Genomic DNA, 12,095 nt, shown 5'->3' on the forward strand with positions numbered 1-12,095 from the left:
GTTCAGAACATTGCAACATTGTAGCATATGACGGAGGTGGCTTTTAGCTAGATGGATAACAGCAGGCTAAGTAAAATAGCAATGTTTCAAAGTTAAAGTTCATCAGAATCTTGGGATACGCCCGCTTGACAACGGGAGAGATAGAACTAACGACTGGCCTTTGGCCGTAGCAACCATCCATTTAGAACTAGTAACGGCAGTTTGTCCTGTGAGTTGAGAAATTAGTTGATATGTGTCGGAAGAAATTAGTTCTACAAACAAGACATTTTTAGCGATTAAAGCGTTTAAATTTTAACAGGAAATGAACACAACGCAAGTGGCAGGGATTAGCGGGATAATGGACTCCACGGTGGTCTGTTCACAGAAGTTAACAGAAGTTAGTTCACAAACAGAAGTTAGTTCACAGAAGTTAATGCACTCCGCTTCGCGTCGGGGCCGTTTTACAACCTCGACCGTGCATTAACTTCTGTGAACAGACCACCGTGTCGTCCATTATCCCTTATATGATTCCGACGGCAAAGCACATTAACACTCGCAGTGGGAAAAACAATGCAATCACGACGGCGGTCCCTGATATTCCCAGATGGCATGGACGAACCATGACACCAGTGGGAGTGGGGATGGTAAAGGATATCGCCAAAAGCTCGACCGGACCAAAATGATTCGAGGTGGAGCTAGAAACAAATCAAACGACTTCCGAGCAGAGCTGCCTCTTTGTTTCGAGGCAAAGAACACCTTGCTTTCGCACTTCTTCAAAATTGAGATTGAAAAAACAAATCAGAACAAAACAAAAAACGAGTCGTTTTGGAAGGACTATTGCTCATTCGATTTTAAATCCTAATTTCATAGTAAATTGTTTTTGTTATGTAAGGTAGCCTACGGCGTTAGGGTAGCAGAAGTTGATAGCACTGCCAAACCTTTCTTCATTTGCTGACATAGTAATAACACCCATGCGTTAGCCGATCGCTAAATCTCGCTTAATTATTTTGTAGAAATACTTTTGGACTCTTCTTTATATCGCTTAGCCTACAGGCTAAACAGCTGTAGCAGGTTAGGCTACTGGATGGTCTCTGGATGACCGACTGACTGTGGTAAGTAATGACGAGTATATGCTGTCTACTGTTTTGAAATGTTTAAGAATTTCGAGTGGTTTTAGAGAAGTGAGAGCTCCAGGGGCGCCACTAATGTTGGGCCCTATGAAAGACAATCATCTTGGGGTCCCCCCCACATGCTAGGGGGGTCCAGGGGCAAAACCACCCCCACCCCAACCCCAGAAGAGAATTTTGAAAAAATAACCCCTTAAATAATTACTTATGGTGAATATTTGGAAACTAATTGATAAAATGAGATAAATATATTTCAAGCATATTGCAATACAGCCTAAAGAAAACCTACACAGGTTATAGCAAAGTAGCCTATACCAAAGACTGGACTAGAGAGGGGTGAAATATAAAGGCTGTTATGATAATTTTGGCAACAATTAACCATGGATTTGTTTAGTTTAACTTACACAAACACAAAGTTATAACTTACACAAACACAAAGTTAGAATTTTGACTACATAATTTAGCCTACTTCATGAAAATATGTTCTCTTCTTTACATATTCTGTACATCCAGAAGCTGTTGTGAACCCAAACGGCTCTGCCATGATGGTGAGCTATCTACTGCTGTCTGTTTACATCTTCACCTTCATACTGGGGGTCCCTGCCAACATCTTCATCTTCCGCACCTTCTGCATCAAGCTACGTCACGAGCCGATCCCTAGAGACGTCCTTCTGCTTATCATCTCAATCTCTGACCTCGTCTTCCTCACCATCCTGCCCCTGAAGATGAAGGAGGCCGCAGACGACATGGAGTGGAACATGCCGTACGTCCTGTGCCCGGTCTCCAACATCATCTTCTTCTCCGGCATCTACACAATCACATTGCTCCTGACAGTGCTGGCTGTGGAACGCTATGTTGCCATGACTTTCCCTTTTAAACACACAGCGTGGCACAGGCACCGCTACGTTGTGATACCAAGTGTCTTCTTTTGGCTGGTGTCCATTGCCAACATGAGCATCATTTACATTGTGCCCATCATGCACTCAGACAATGTGACCAGCACAGACACTCCAGAGGTCCCCAGAAAACCCATGAAGTGCCATGATTACCGATACGAGCAGCATACAATTGTAAAAGCTGTGCACCTTGAGCTCTTCCTGGTGCTCTTCCTCATCCCTCTCCTAATCTGTTGCTTCTGCTACATCAACTTCCTTCGCATTACATTCCAGCTGCGCAACGTTCCCCGTAAGCGTCGTCTGAGGGCTGTGGGCCTGGTGGTAGTCACCTTCCTACTGTTTGCCGTCTGCTTTGCGCCCTACAACATCTCCCACGTGGTGGGCTATGTGCACGGTAGGGGGGAAGGTTGGAGAGACGTGGTACTCATCTCCACCACGCTCACTGCATGCCTAGACCTCATGATCTTCTACTTCTCCTCCACGATGCGTCGGGCTGTCAGCTGCTGCTGGCATGGTCTGGTGGAGAAGCTACCCATCCAGCACTGCCCCCGAGCTCAAGCTGCCCCCCCCCCCCCCCCAATAACTCCTGCAAGAACACATACCAAGACACATACTAGCTTAATCCCACTAACCCAAACACTTTAAGGTATTATTAGTGATACTGGAGAAAGATTGTATGGGCCCCTCCCTTACAGTGCTCTGTTTATGCATGTTCATTAACGCCAGTTTAGTTAGTTTGTGAACACCGATATGGCAGTTGTCTACATATATCCCACCCTTTCGGTGGCAAAACGTTGACATGTGAATACATTGAGCCAATCATGCGGTGTGATCTCGCTGCTGGAGCAAGGTTGGTGTCGTGAAGCCTTGCGCACGCGCATTTCTGCTGAAATAGATGCCCGATAAGTGCCCAAAAAGCGTTGCAATATGGCCGCCGACTGGAGGGACTTGCCTAAAAGGACTTTCATATGGCTGTCTCAGGAACACAAAATTAATAACAATGGCAAGTAAATTAATTATATTACCTAGCCTACATTTAGTAAGTGATAATTAACATGCCAGTAAAAAAGCAGTCCTTCTGAACTAGTAATTGTATTCTCTAAACAAGCAAGCATATTGGTACACTGTCTTACCAACAATATTCCTGTCGGGTTTGCATTTCTTTGGTTTACGGGTGTGCATTTCTTTGATGTAAGTGTTTATATAAAACATATGTTAACTGCATGTACCTTAGTGTAAGTATAGCACTGCCAGTGTGCCTGTATGTGTGTGTGTGTGTGTGTGTGCGTGTGCACACATGAGTGCCAGACTATATTTGTGTGTCTGGGTGCACTGCTAGTGTGCTTGTGTTTGCGTAGATGTGTGTGTGTGTGCAGTGTCTATGTCTGCATTTGTGTATATATGTGTATGTGTGTGTGTGTGTGTGTGTGTGTGTGTGTATATATGTGTGTCTGTGCATCTGAATGCATAGGTGTATATTATATATGTGTGCACTTTTCTGCTTTTTTGGTTAGACGCAAACTGCATTTCGTTGTTTTTGTACTTGTACTCTGCACAATGACTATAATGTTGAATATAATATAATCTAAAATGTGTGTGTGTGCTTCTGGATGCACATGTGTATGTGTGTGAGTGAGTGAGTGAGTGTGTGTGTGTGCATTTGTGTGAGTGTGTATTTGTGTGTCACTGTGTCTGTACAAACGTGTGTGCCTGTGACATTATGACTGTTAATAAAGGCAACAAAAATTGCCAAAACGTGAAGATATTTTGTGTATCATTTTCATTTGTTTACAGTAGATGGTGTATTAGAGCCCTTAGTGGCCTTGATTTAAATCTCAAGATGGCCACTGTGAATGTGATCATCTTATGTGGTATGTGGTGTGATTTCATGATAAAAAAAAATGCACTGAATTTCAAAAAAGCTGTAAACCTACTGAATATCCTCAGACAGAATATGAGCAATATTTACAATTACATACAATGTATATCAATACATATACAGAGCCCCTAAAGGGACGTGAAAAAAAAATATTGCTCACCAGAAACGTTCTGGTCCAAACACGAAGCTTAGAAATGTTTTTTTGTTTTGTTCCTCTGGGGAATCTGTATATATCAAAGCTGTACAATATTGAATATCTACAGATAATATGAGATATTTACAAATACATACTAAACAGTACCCTCCAGAATTATTGGCACCTCTGCTAAAGATGACTAAAAACCAGTATAAAAAATAATATGTTGGTGATTTATTGTAATCTCACAATGAAAAAAATGCCACCATGCCTCTGGAATACAAAATGGCTCCCACACATGACCAGGGGAAGGTCCATTTGAATAAAACCACAAGCAGTAGAAATTCTTGGCACATTATCCGAAAATTCCAAGAAATGACGGAGTGAACTCATTTGCTTACTCCTGTCAAACAGGCGGAAAACACAGTGGGTTCATGAGGGCAGGGAGTCATAAAGGTTGACTCAGGTCTGTAGGTTTAGTCACACCCTCTCAGCAGTGTCAAAATGCTACTGACAACAAAGTCTGCTAGACAGCTAACTGCAGTTAAGAGTTCTTTTTACGCAATGTCTTGCCAGCCACAACACATACCCGTCCACCCACCGACCCACCCACACCACATAACCCACACAAGGGAAATGACTAGAGTAAACTCAAGTGAGTGATACTGGATATAGAATAGGGCTGTAAAATTAATAAATTTTCGAAATCACAATTTTAACAAAGGCTATTAGCTAATTAGATTATGCAATAATTAGATATTTTCCCCAAACCATGCAGCCCAAAAATACAGAGGGTGAGCTGCAGTGACGAATATGACCAATCTTAAACTCTGATATGAGTTGCTATGAAATTAACTAGTATTTAGTGCCAGGTATTTAACAGTAGCCTAATGAAATCTCTAACTTATTTTACTTCCAGGTTCTCCTTCCTCTTCTTGGAAACAGTGATTTCTCCGACTTTTCCTGTCATAAAAACTGATATAATAACAACTACAACTTTCCTGGTTCACATGACAGGACCTCCGTCACCGACCATGACTCAATGTTCTCTAGCTCCTATAATTGCGACACTGTTCTGTGTGTACCTCATTCTGAGTTTCCTAGCGTTGCTGTGAAACGCTGTTTAGACAGAAAGACATCAAATTTCCTCTCCTGTCAGAAGAGTCAGGCATTGAGAGGCTCTGTTTGCTGTGGGATGTAATTAACTATTGTTAAGTCAGAGCCTGGTTTGTTGAACCTTCAGAAAGAAGGTTACCTTGGTGGGACAACAGCGAGAGGATGGAGGCATCTGAAGGTAGGTGATGATCAGCGGTGTAGTGGTTTACTTGCGTTTAGCCTCCACTACAGCCTTGGTGATGATGATGCCAATTGGGAAGGGATAGAAGGTGGCATGGGGTGAGTGAAGGAGCAAAAGCTGACTTGGTTAAAAAGTGTCATGGTTTAGTCTAGGGTGCAATTGTTTTGGTTTGAGTATTGTTTACATGACCACAAGCTATAAAATGATACAGCCTTGTATACAATTTAGTAGTAGTTAAGCACTACCCAACTTACACTGATCAGGATCACTGATCAACTTGCACTGAGAGGAAGGGTGGAGAGAGAAGGCAGTGCAATTCTCTGTAAACAGGCTTCACTTCACTGCGATCATCTCACCTCTGCATGCCCTTTCTCCGATAGATATTTAACCATTTAGCATACCATTTTTCAGTTTGTAAGAAGTTATTTTGCACAATAGTGAGTGATAGTATATTCTAACAATTAATGTCTTCGGGGGACATTTTTGAATACCGGGTAAGCATATTATGACTACGCCCTTGATAATGCTGCTTGAAGGTTTGTAAACCCTCAGTACAGTACTTAAGTATGAATGGGGAGTATATGTACTTTTACTTTTACTTTTTCCTCCTACTTTTACTTTACTACATTTTTTAAATGAAATGTATACTTTTACTTTACTACATTTTTAAAATGAAATGTATACTTTTACTCCACTACATTTTCATTAGCAGCACTAAAGCTGCAGTTGGCAAATCTGATAGATTGATAGATAGATAGATAGATAGATACTTTATTGATCCCTAGGGGGAATTCAAGGTCACAGTAGCATACAGACATACACACACACATTCACTAACAGCAGAAAAAGTAATTAAAAGTATATAATATAAAATGACTGTAGAAGATAAAGAATATACTAAATATATTAAAATACAAATTATACTAAATAAAACTTAATCTAAATCAATTCTAAAAAACAGTATCCACATAGTGGGTGATTAATCAATCGGGTGCGCTTGCAATGACTGAAGCAGGGACTGAGCCTGTGGTCCTCTGTGCATAAGGTAAGGTGCTCTTTGTGAATGAGTGTCATGGTGATGGTGCAAATGAGTAAGTCAAACAGTGCAACAGTGCAAGAATAAAGTCTATATATCTATGTATAAATAACTATATTAAGAAAGGTCTAACTATATTAAGTGTGGTCAAAGTTCGGCTGTGGCATGGAGGGAGGGGTTGTGCATATGTGCTAATAAAGCACGCAAACAGTGAGGCAGTCAATGGTAAAGTGGCTAGTGGACAGACAGTTCGAGACATGGAGGTGGTGAAGAGGCAGACAGACTATGCGGAGAAGTCTATTTCTCCTCTTCCCTTAAGTGATGCATTGAACAGTTCAATGGCCCGGGGATGAATGACTTCCTCAGTCTGTCTGTTGTGCAAGGCAGTCTCCAGCTGATCAGGCTCTTCTGCTTAACAATAGTGCTGTGGAGTGGATGACACTCATTGTCCAAGATGTTGATCAGTTTGTTCAGGGTCCTTTTGTCAGATATTGAAGTGATGCACTCCAGTTCAGCTCCCACTACAGAGCCAGCTTTCCTTACCAGCCTGTCAAGTCACCCCGCATCCTTCTTCTTTGTGCTTCCTCCCCAACATACCACTGCATAGAAGAGGACGCTGGCAACAACAGACTGGTAGAACATCCTGAGGAGCTTGCTGCACACATTGAAGGAGCGCAGCTCAGGAAGTACAGCCTGCTCTGCCCTTTCTTGTAGAGTGCGTCAGTGTTGGCTGACCAGTCCAGTTTATTGTACAAGTGGAGACCCAGGTACTTGGTGCTTACTAACCTGACACCGCCAGATGGATTTGCTCCGCATATCCATCTGGGAACTTTTCATTGAAGAACTTTTGGGAAGGGGCGGAAATACTGGTTAGCTGATTGGATAAACCATCTGTCTATCACCACCTTTGTTGGTTATCGACGGGCCAAATTAACCAATTAGATGAATTAGTATTCTTCTAATGCCGTTTAACATACAATTAAGTTAGGTAACGTGACAAACGTTAAGATGTTTTAACTTACCATTTATGAACCTAATCAACGACAATTCCCATCGAGTTTTCACGGTAGGCCCTACACTTCTGAAGATAGTATATTCCTCCATTATGAACTGGAATCAGCCGTGGAGGATGTCTGTGTCGTTCATTCCTCCCAGCTGCATGGCTAAGACTCATAGCTTCACAGCTTACCCAGTAATACTTTCTAATTTGAATAAAACTTGCGCGATAGCTATGCTCATCTCTGTGGATGCCATCATGTTGTTCGTTGCGTCACACCTCAACCCACCTCAAAGCCAACGCTGATTGGACGTTTGTTTGGTGAACTGCTCCAAATTCTGTTTAACGGAAAGTATCCAGACTGATCTGCGAGTGAAACCCTGAAGCTCGCGAGATCAGGATGGTCTCACAAGGCTAGGTGCTTACCACCTCGACATTGACCCCATCAATGGAGACTGGTAGCAGAGTGGGCTTAGACCTGCGGAAATCCACCACCATCTCCTTGGTCTTTGAAGTGTTGAGTTGGAGATGATTGAGTTTGCACCATTGTACTAAGTCCTCCACCAGGCTCCTATACTCCTCCAGGGGACTTGAGCCAAAATTTTTAATGTTTACAACTCTCATGCCCCCCCCCCCCCCACTACCACCGAGCAACCTCTCACCGAGTTTGTGCATACCAGACTGCACCAGATCTCACACAGCCCTGCTCTGATTGGACCAGAAGAGCTGGGAGCTGTGGATTTTTGCAAAACAAATAACAGGCTCTAGGTGGAGGTAGAAGTGCAGGATTTTTTCTAAAACCAGCTGATTTATGTTGTTCTGTCGGAGCATAGTGTCGGTTTCAGTGAATATCATCAAAAAAATCTTGCCTACTGCAGCTTTAAGTACAAAGTAGGCTAAAATAATGTGCTAATGAAAACAAAAGCCACAGCTCACATTCAGCATGGTAGGTATTTGCTGACCTTATGTCACCATGGGACACAGCAATGAATGAAGACATAGTGACAGTTAAGACCTAGAAAAAAACATAGCACACCAGACTGGGACTAAAAAAAAAAAAACCTGGACTTTCTTCCAAATAGGCCCACTACCATACACAGTACATGCATACACACACACACGTATGCCTTGCTGTCTCACTTTGTCATTCAAAAATAAAATAGGTGGTCACAATGTACAAAAAATGCTAATTATTTGCTGCTGGAGAATTTGGGAAACATTAACCTGACATTTACTGAGTAGGGAAATATCTTATAGCCTAAACAAAGCAACACTGTCAGGCCTGTTTTACCTCTAGTCTGTAGGAAAGGCAGAGGTAGCTCACTGCAAATAACCCCTTATAACATGTAAATTACCTGGTTACATGTTGGGCTATATTCTTTATAGGGACTTTTCATTTGAAAAGGGGTATTGTGAGACGTATAGGCCTAGTGAATGTCTACTGATGCTTGATAGCAGAATCCAGAAAGGCTACAGCTCTCCTAAAGAAAGTTCATATAGCCTACGTTTATTTACTAAGCAGTTAAGGACCCGTATTGAGACCCAAGCACTTACAGTTGTGTTTTGCCAATGTTTTATGAATACGTAGCCTACCACTTTGTTGAATAGAAGAAAATAAACCGCCTAGATGTGCAGCACGCCTATTCGTAGATCCTTTTAAACACATATTTTCATATGCGAGCATCATGTGTAAACTGGATAAGGGGTAAGGTTTAAATCACACCAAAGGCAAGATAGGCTAGGCCTACGATAAATTATTCGAGGTGTAAAGTTTGTCAATAGTCTAAATATTGGGACAGGACCATAGCCTACCTTTGGTGGAAAAATGGTTAAATGTTGCTGTTCTGCCCAGGGGCGCCTGCAGGAATTAATGCTATGGTACGCACACCCGACCCATCGCCCCCCCCCCGCAAAAAAATAAAATAAAAAATACGCGTGGACAATATTTGTCCGTTTCCCGGTTTAGCCGTGCATTGGTCAGCAAAAAATTAGCCTACATAGCATAACATCCACATGCAACAATACAACAACAACGTCTACTATGACCTATTCATTTGGACAACTTAATACAGCCCTATACAGGCTAAAGTTATGCAGTCTAACGTTCTGACAAGCACACCAATTGCCTACCTTGTTCTTGCCCATCTGGAATAACTCCTCTAGCTTTGCTGCCTCCTTACTTTCTGTTGTTTAAACTTGTGATCCATCATGAGTATTGAATTAGTGAATTAGCTCAACAATGTGTGCTGATAACCACATATAGATAGATAGCCGAGTAAAAGAAAACAATAGCCTACGTGCCTGCATGCGTATTGTGTCTCCTGCTCAAACAAAATGTGTGCGCGTTAATTTTGAAAGTGAAGTAAAGTGTTCACTAAGTTACGTAATAGAAAATTGTAAATAGCCTGATGGCAGCTAATGGGATACTGTGCATAGTTGGGAAGGTATGGTGGGCCAATTTGGTGTGAATACACACACACACAGGGAAATTTTATCTCGTTGTAGAGCCTGATGGTACGCACAGTGCGTACGGACGTACACCTGCAGGCGCGCCTGTTTCTACCAATCCGTTTTATGCCTTGTTTATACCTTGTTTTTGATAGGTCTTCCATGACGACTGGCTCTAACTGACATTCACCACCTGTTCTGCACGCACATTCAAGTGCGTTTTTGAAGCGCAGGCTATGAGCAAGACTATGAGCAAACCACAGAGAGGGGCGAAATATAAAGGCTGCATCATTCCTAGTATCATTCATTGAAAACGCGATGGCGCAAATGTCTACTTTTTTGTATGACAATGAAAACTGGTAGCTAGCTTTGATTAGGCCTGAGTGACGTATGTGGAGAGCTAGACAGTCGCCCTACTTGGCCGATGAGGCATTGAGCCAGGCAGTCGGCGCTCTGGACTTTTCCTCTGGATTGTCAGTCCGCCCCTGCCAAGGCCCATGTTGTAAGGAGCTGAATTCTAACTGCTTGCTTTCAGTAATATCACTTTTGTTTAGACTTTGAAAGTGTGTTTATGGAATGTGATGTAATGTAGTTAAAATACAATAAAACAGTGTTTTGAGATTTTCAACAGTATCATTGTCTTTCAGATTCTCCAATTTACATCCAGAGGCTGTTGTGAACCCAAACACTACCACCATGACGGTAGGCCATCTCCTGCTGTGTGTCTACATCCTCACCTTCATACTGGGGTTCCCTGCCAACATCCTGGCCTTCTGCACCTTCTGCGTCAAGATACGTCGCAAACCGACCCCCATGGACGTCCTCCTGTTAAACCTCACCATCTCCGACCTCATCTTCCTCACCTTCCTGCCCCTGAAGATGAAGGAGGCAGCAGACGATATGTGGTGGAACCTTTCTTTCATTCTGTGCCCGGTCTCCAGCTTTTTCTTCTTCTCCTGCATCTACACCAGCACGCTCTTCCTGACGGCGGTGGCTGTGGAGCGCTACCTGGCCGTGGCGTTCCCCATCCAGTACAAGGTGTGGCGCAGGCCTCGCTACGCTGTGATAGCGAGCGTCCTCTTCTGGCTGGTGTCCGGCGTCAACCTGAGCATCACTTACCTTGTCCCCATCATGCATTCGGACAATGTCACAAGCACAGTGGCGCCGGACGTCCAGAAACCCAGTAAATGTTACGAGAACTTTGAAAACAACCAGCTGTCGATTATAGTGCCTGTGCGTTTGGAGCTCTTCCTGGCGCTCTTCCTCGTCCCTTTCCTCATCTGCTGCTTCTGCTACATTAATTTAATCCGCATCCTGTCCCAGCTGCCCAGCATTACCCGTGAGCGTCGTCTGAGGGCTGTGGGACTGGCAGTGGTCACCCTCCTGGTGTTTACCCTCTGCTTTGCGCCCTACAACATCTCCCACGTGGTGGGCTACGCGCGCGGTAAGAGTGAACATTGGAGAGACCTGGCACTCATCTCCACCACGCTCAATGCTTGCTTGGACCCCATGATCTTCTACTTCTCCTCCTATACGGTACGTAAGGCCATCAGTTGCTGCCTGCAAGGCCTGATGAAGAAACTGCACATCGTCCGCTGCCCACGAGCTCAGTGCTGCCCCCCCATGGCTGCTGCTAGACCTGACATACCTGACATATACATAGAGACAAACCCTCCCAACCCAAATACCTGAATATGGACAGCATTTACACTTTGACCACCCATGACACACACACACATGCACATGCATACGCACACTGTTATCTGCTACTGTACACATAAGTTGTTGTTTTTGTTATAGGTTATTGTTTTTAGAAGGGACATTTTATACATAAGTTGTTGTAGGTTATGATTACTAAATTGGGACTGTAAATAACTATGCATCTGAGAACTTTCACACATGCATGAGATCAAATAAAATCAAGCCTTTTTTTCGGTTCTGATGCATCGGACAAACAAATGAAAGAGGATTTTAACTACATCTTCAACTTCAGCAACAGCCTCAATACAAGTCTTTTCACCTTAGATACTCAGAAAACTGAGATTTAACCTACTTTTCCATAGTCTGCCTGATACACATAGACACATACTGCCCTATACCACTGTTATAGATAGACAATGTCTTTTCTGACTGCACATTCATTACTTTGAACACAACTTGTGTCATCAACTGAAAACCGAAAAATAGAAATGATCACAAAAGGGCTCATAAATGGGAAAGAGAAAGGAGCACCAACAGCATGCTCAGAGAACACTTGCAGTACTGAGGACAGCACAGCAGTGTCCAATCATCCAAGGGCT

At 43.0% G+C, this 12,095-nt stretch overlaps 2 protein-coding genes across 2 annotated transcripts; both read left to right on the top strand.

The window, feature by feature from the left end:
* The first annotated feature begins 231 nt into the window (after positions 1-231).
* On the top strand, positions 232-3,767 carry LOC143140420 (free fatty acid receptor 3-like). Its single transcript, XM_076301299.1, has 2 exons — positions 232-1,091; positions 1,620-3,767. The coding sequence occupies exon 2, from the start codon at positions 1,649-1,651 to the stop codon at positions 2,645-2,647; it is 999 nt and encodes a 332-aa protein (XP_076157414.1). The 5' UTR covers positions 232-1,091; positions 1,620-1,648; the 3' UTR covers positions 2,648-3,767.
* Positions 3,768-5,186: 1,419 nt separating this feature from the next.
* LOC143140084 (free fatty acid receptor 2-like) lies at positions 5,187-11,554 on the top strand. Its single transcript, XM_076300908.1, has 2 exons — positions 5,187-5,311; positions 10,443-11,554. The coding sequence occupies exon 2, from the start codon at positions 10,492-10,494 to the stop codon at positions 11,485-11,487; it is 996 nt and encodes a 331-aa protein (XP_076157023.1). The 5' UTR covers positions 5,187-5,311; positions 10,443-10,491; the 3' UTR covers positions 11,488-11,554.
* Positions 11,555-12,095: the final 541 nt, after the last annotated feature.

This window comes from Alosa pseudoharengus, unplaced genomic scaffold (assembly GCF_046254945.1).
Source record: "Alosa pseudoharengus isolate Yale_2024_CS ecotype anadromous, Long Island Sound unplaced genomic scaffold, YU_APseudo_1.1 YU_APseudo_1.1_scf_23, whole genome shotgun sequence".
Classification (NCBI taxonomy): Eukaryota; Metazoa; Chordata; class Actinopteri; order Clupeiformes; family Clupeidae; genus Alosa; species Alosa pseudoharengus.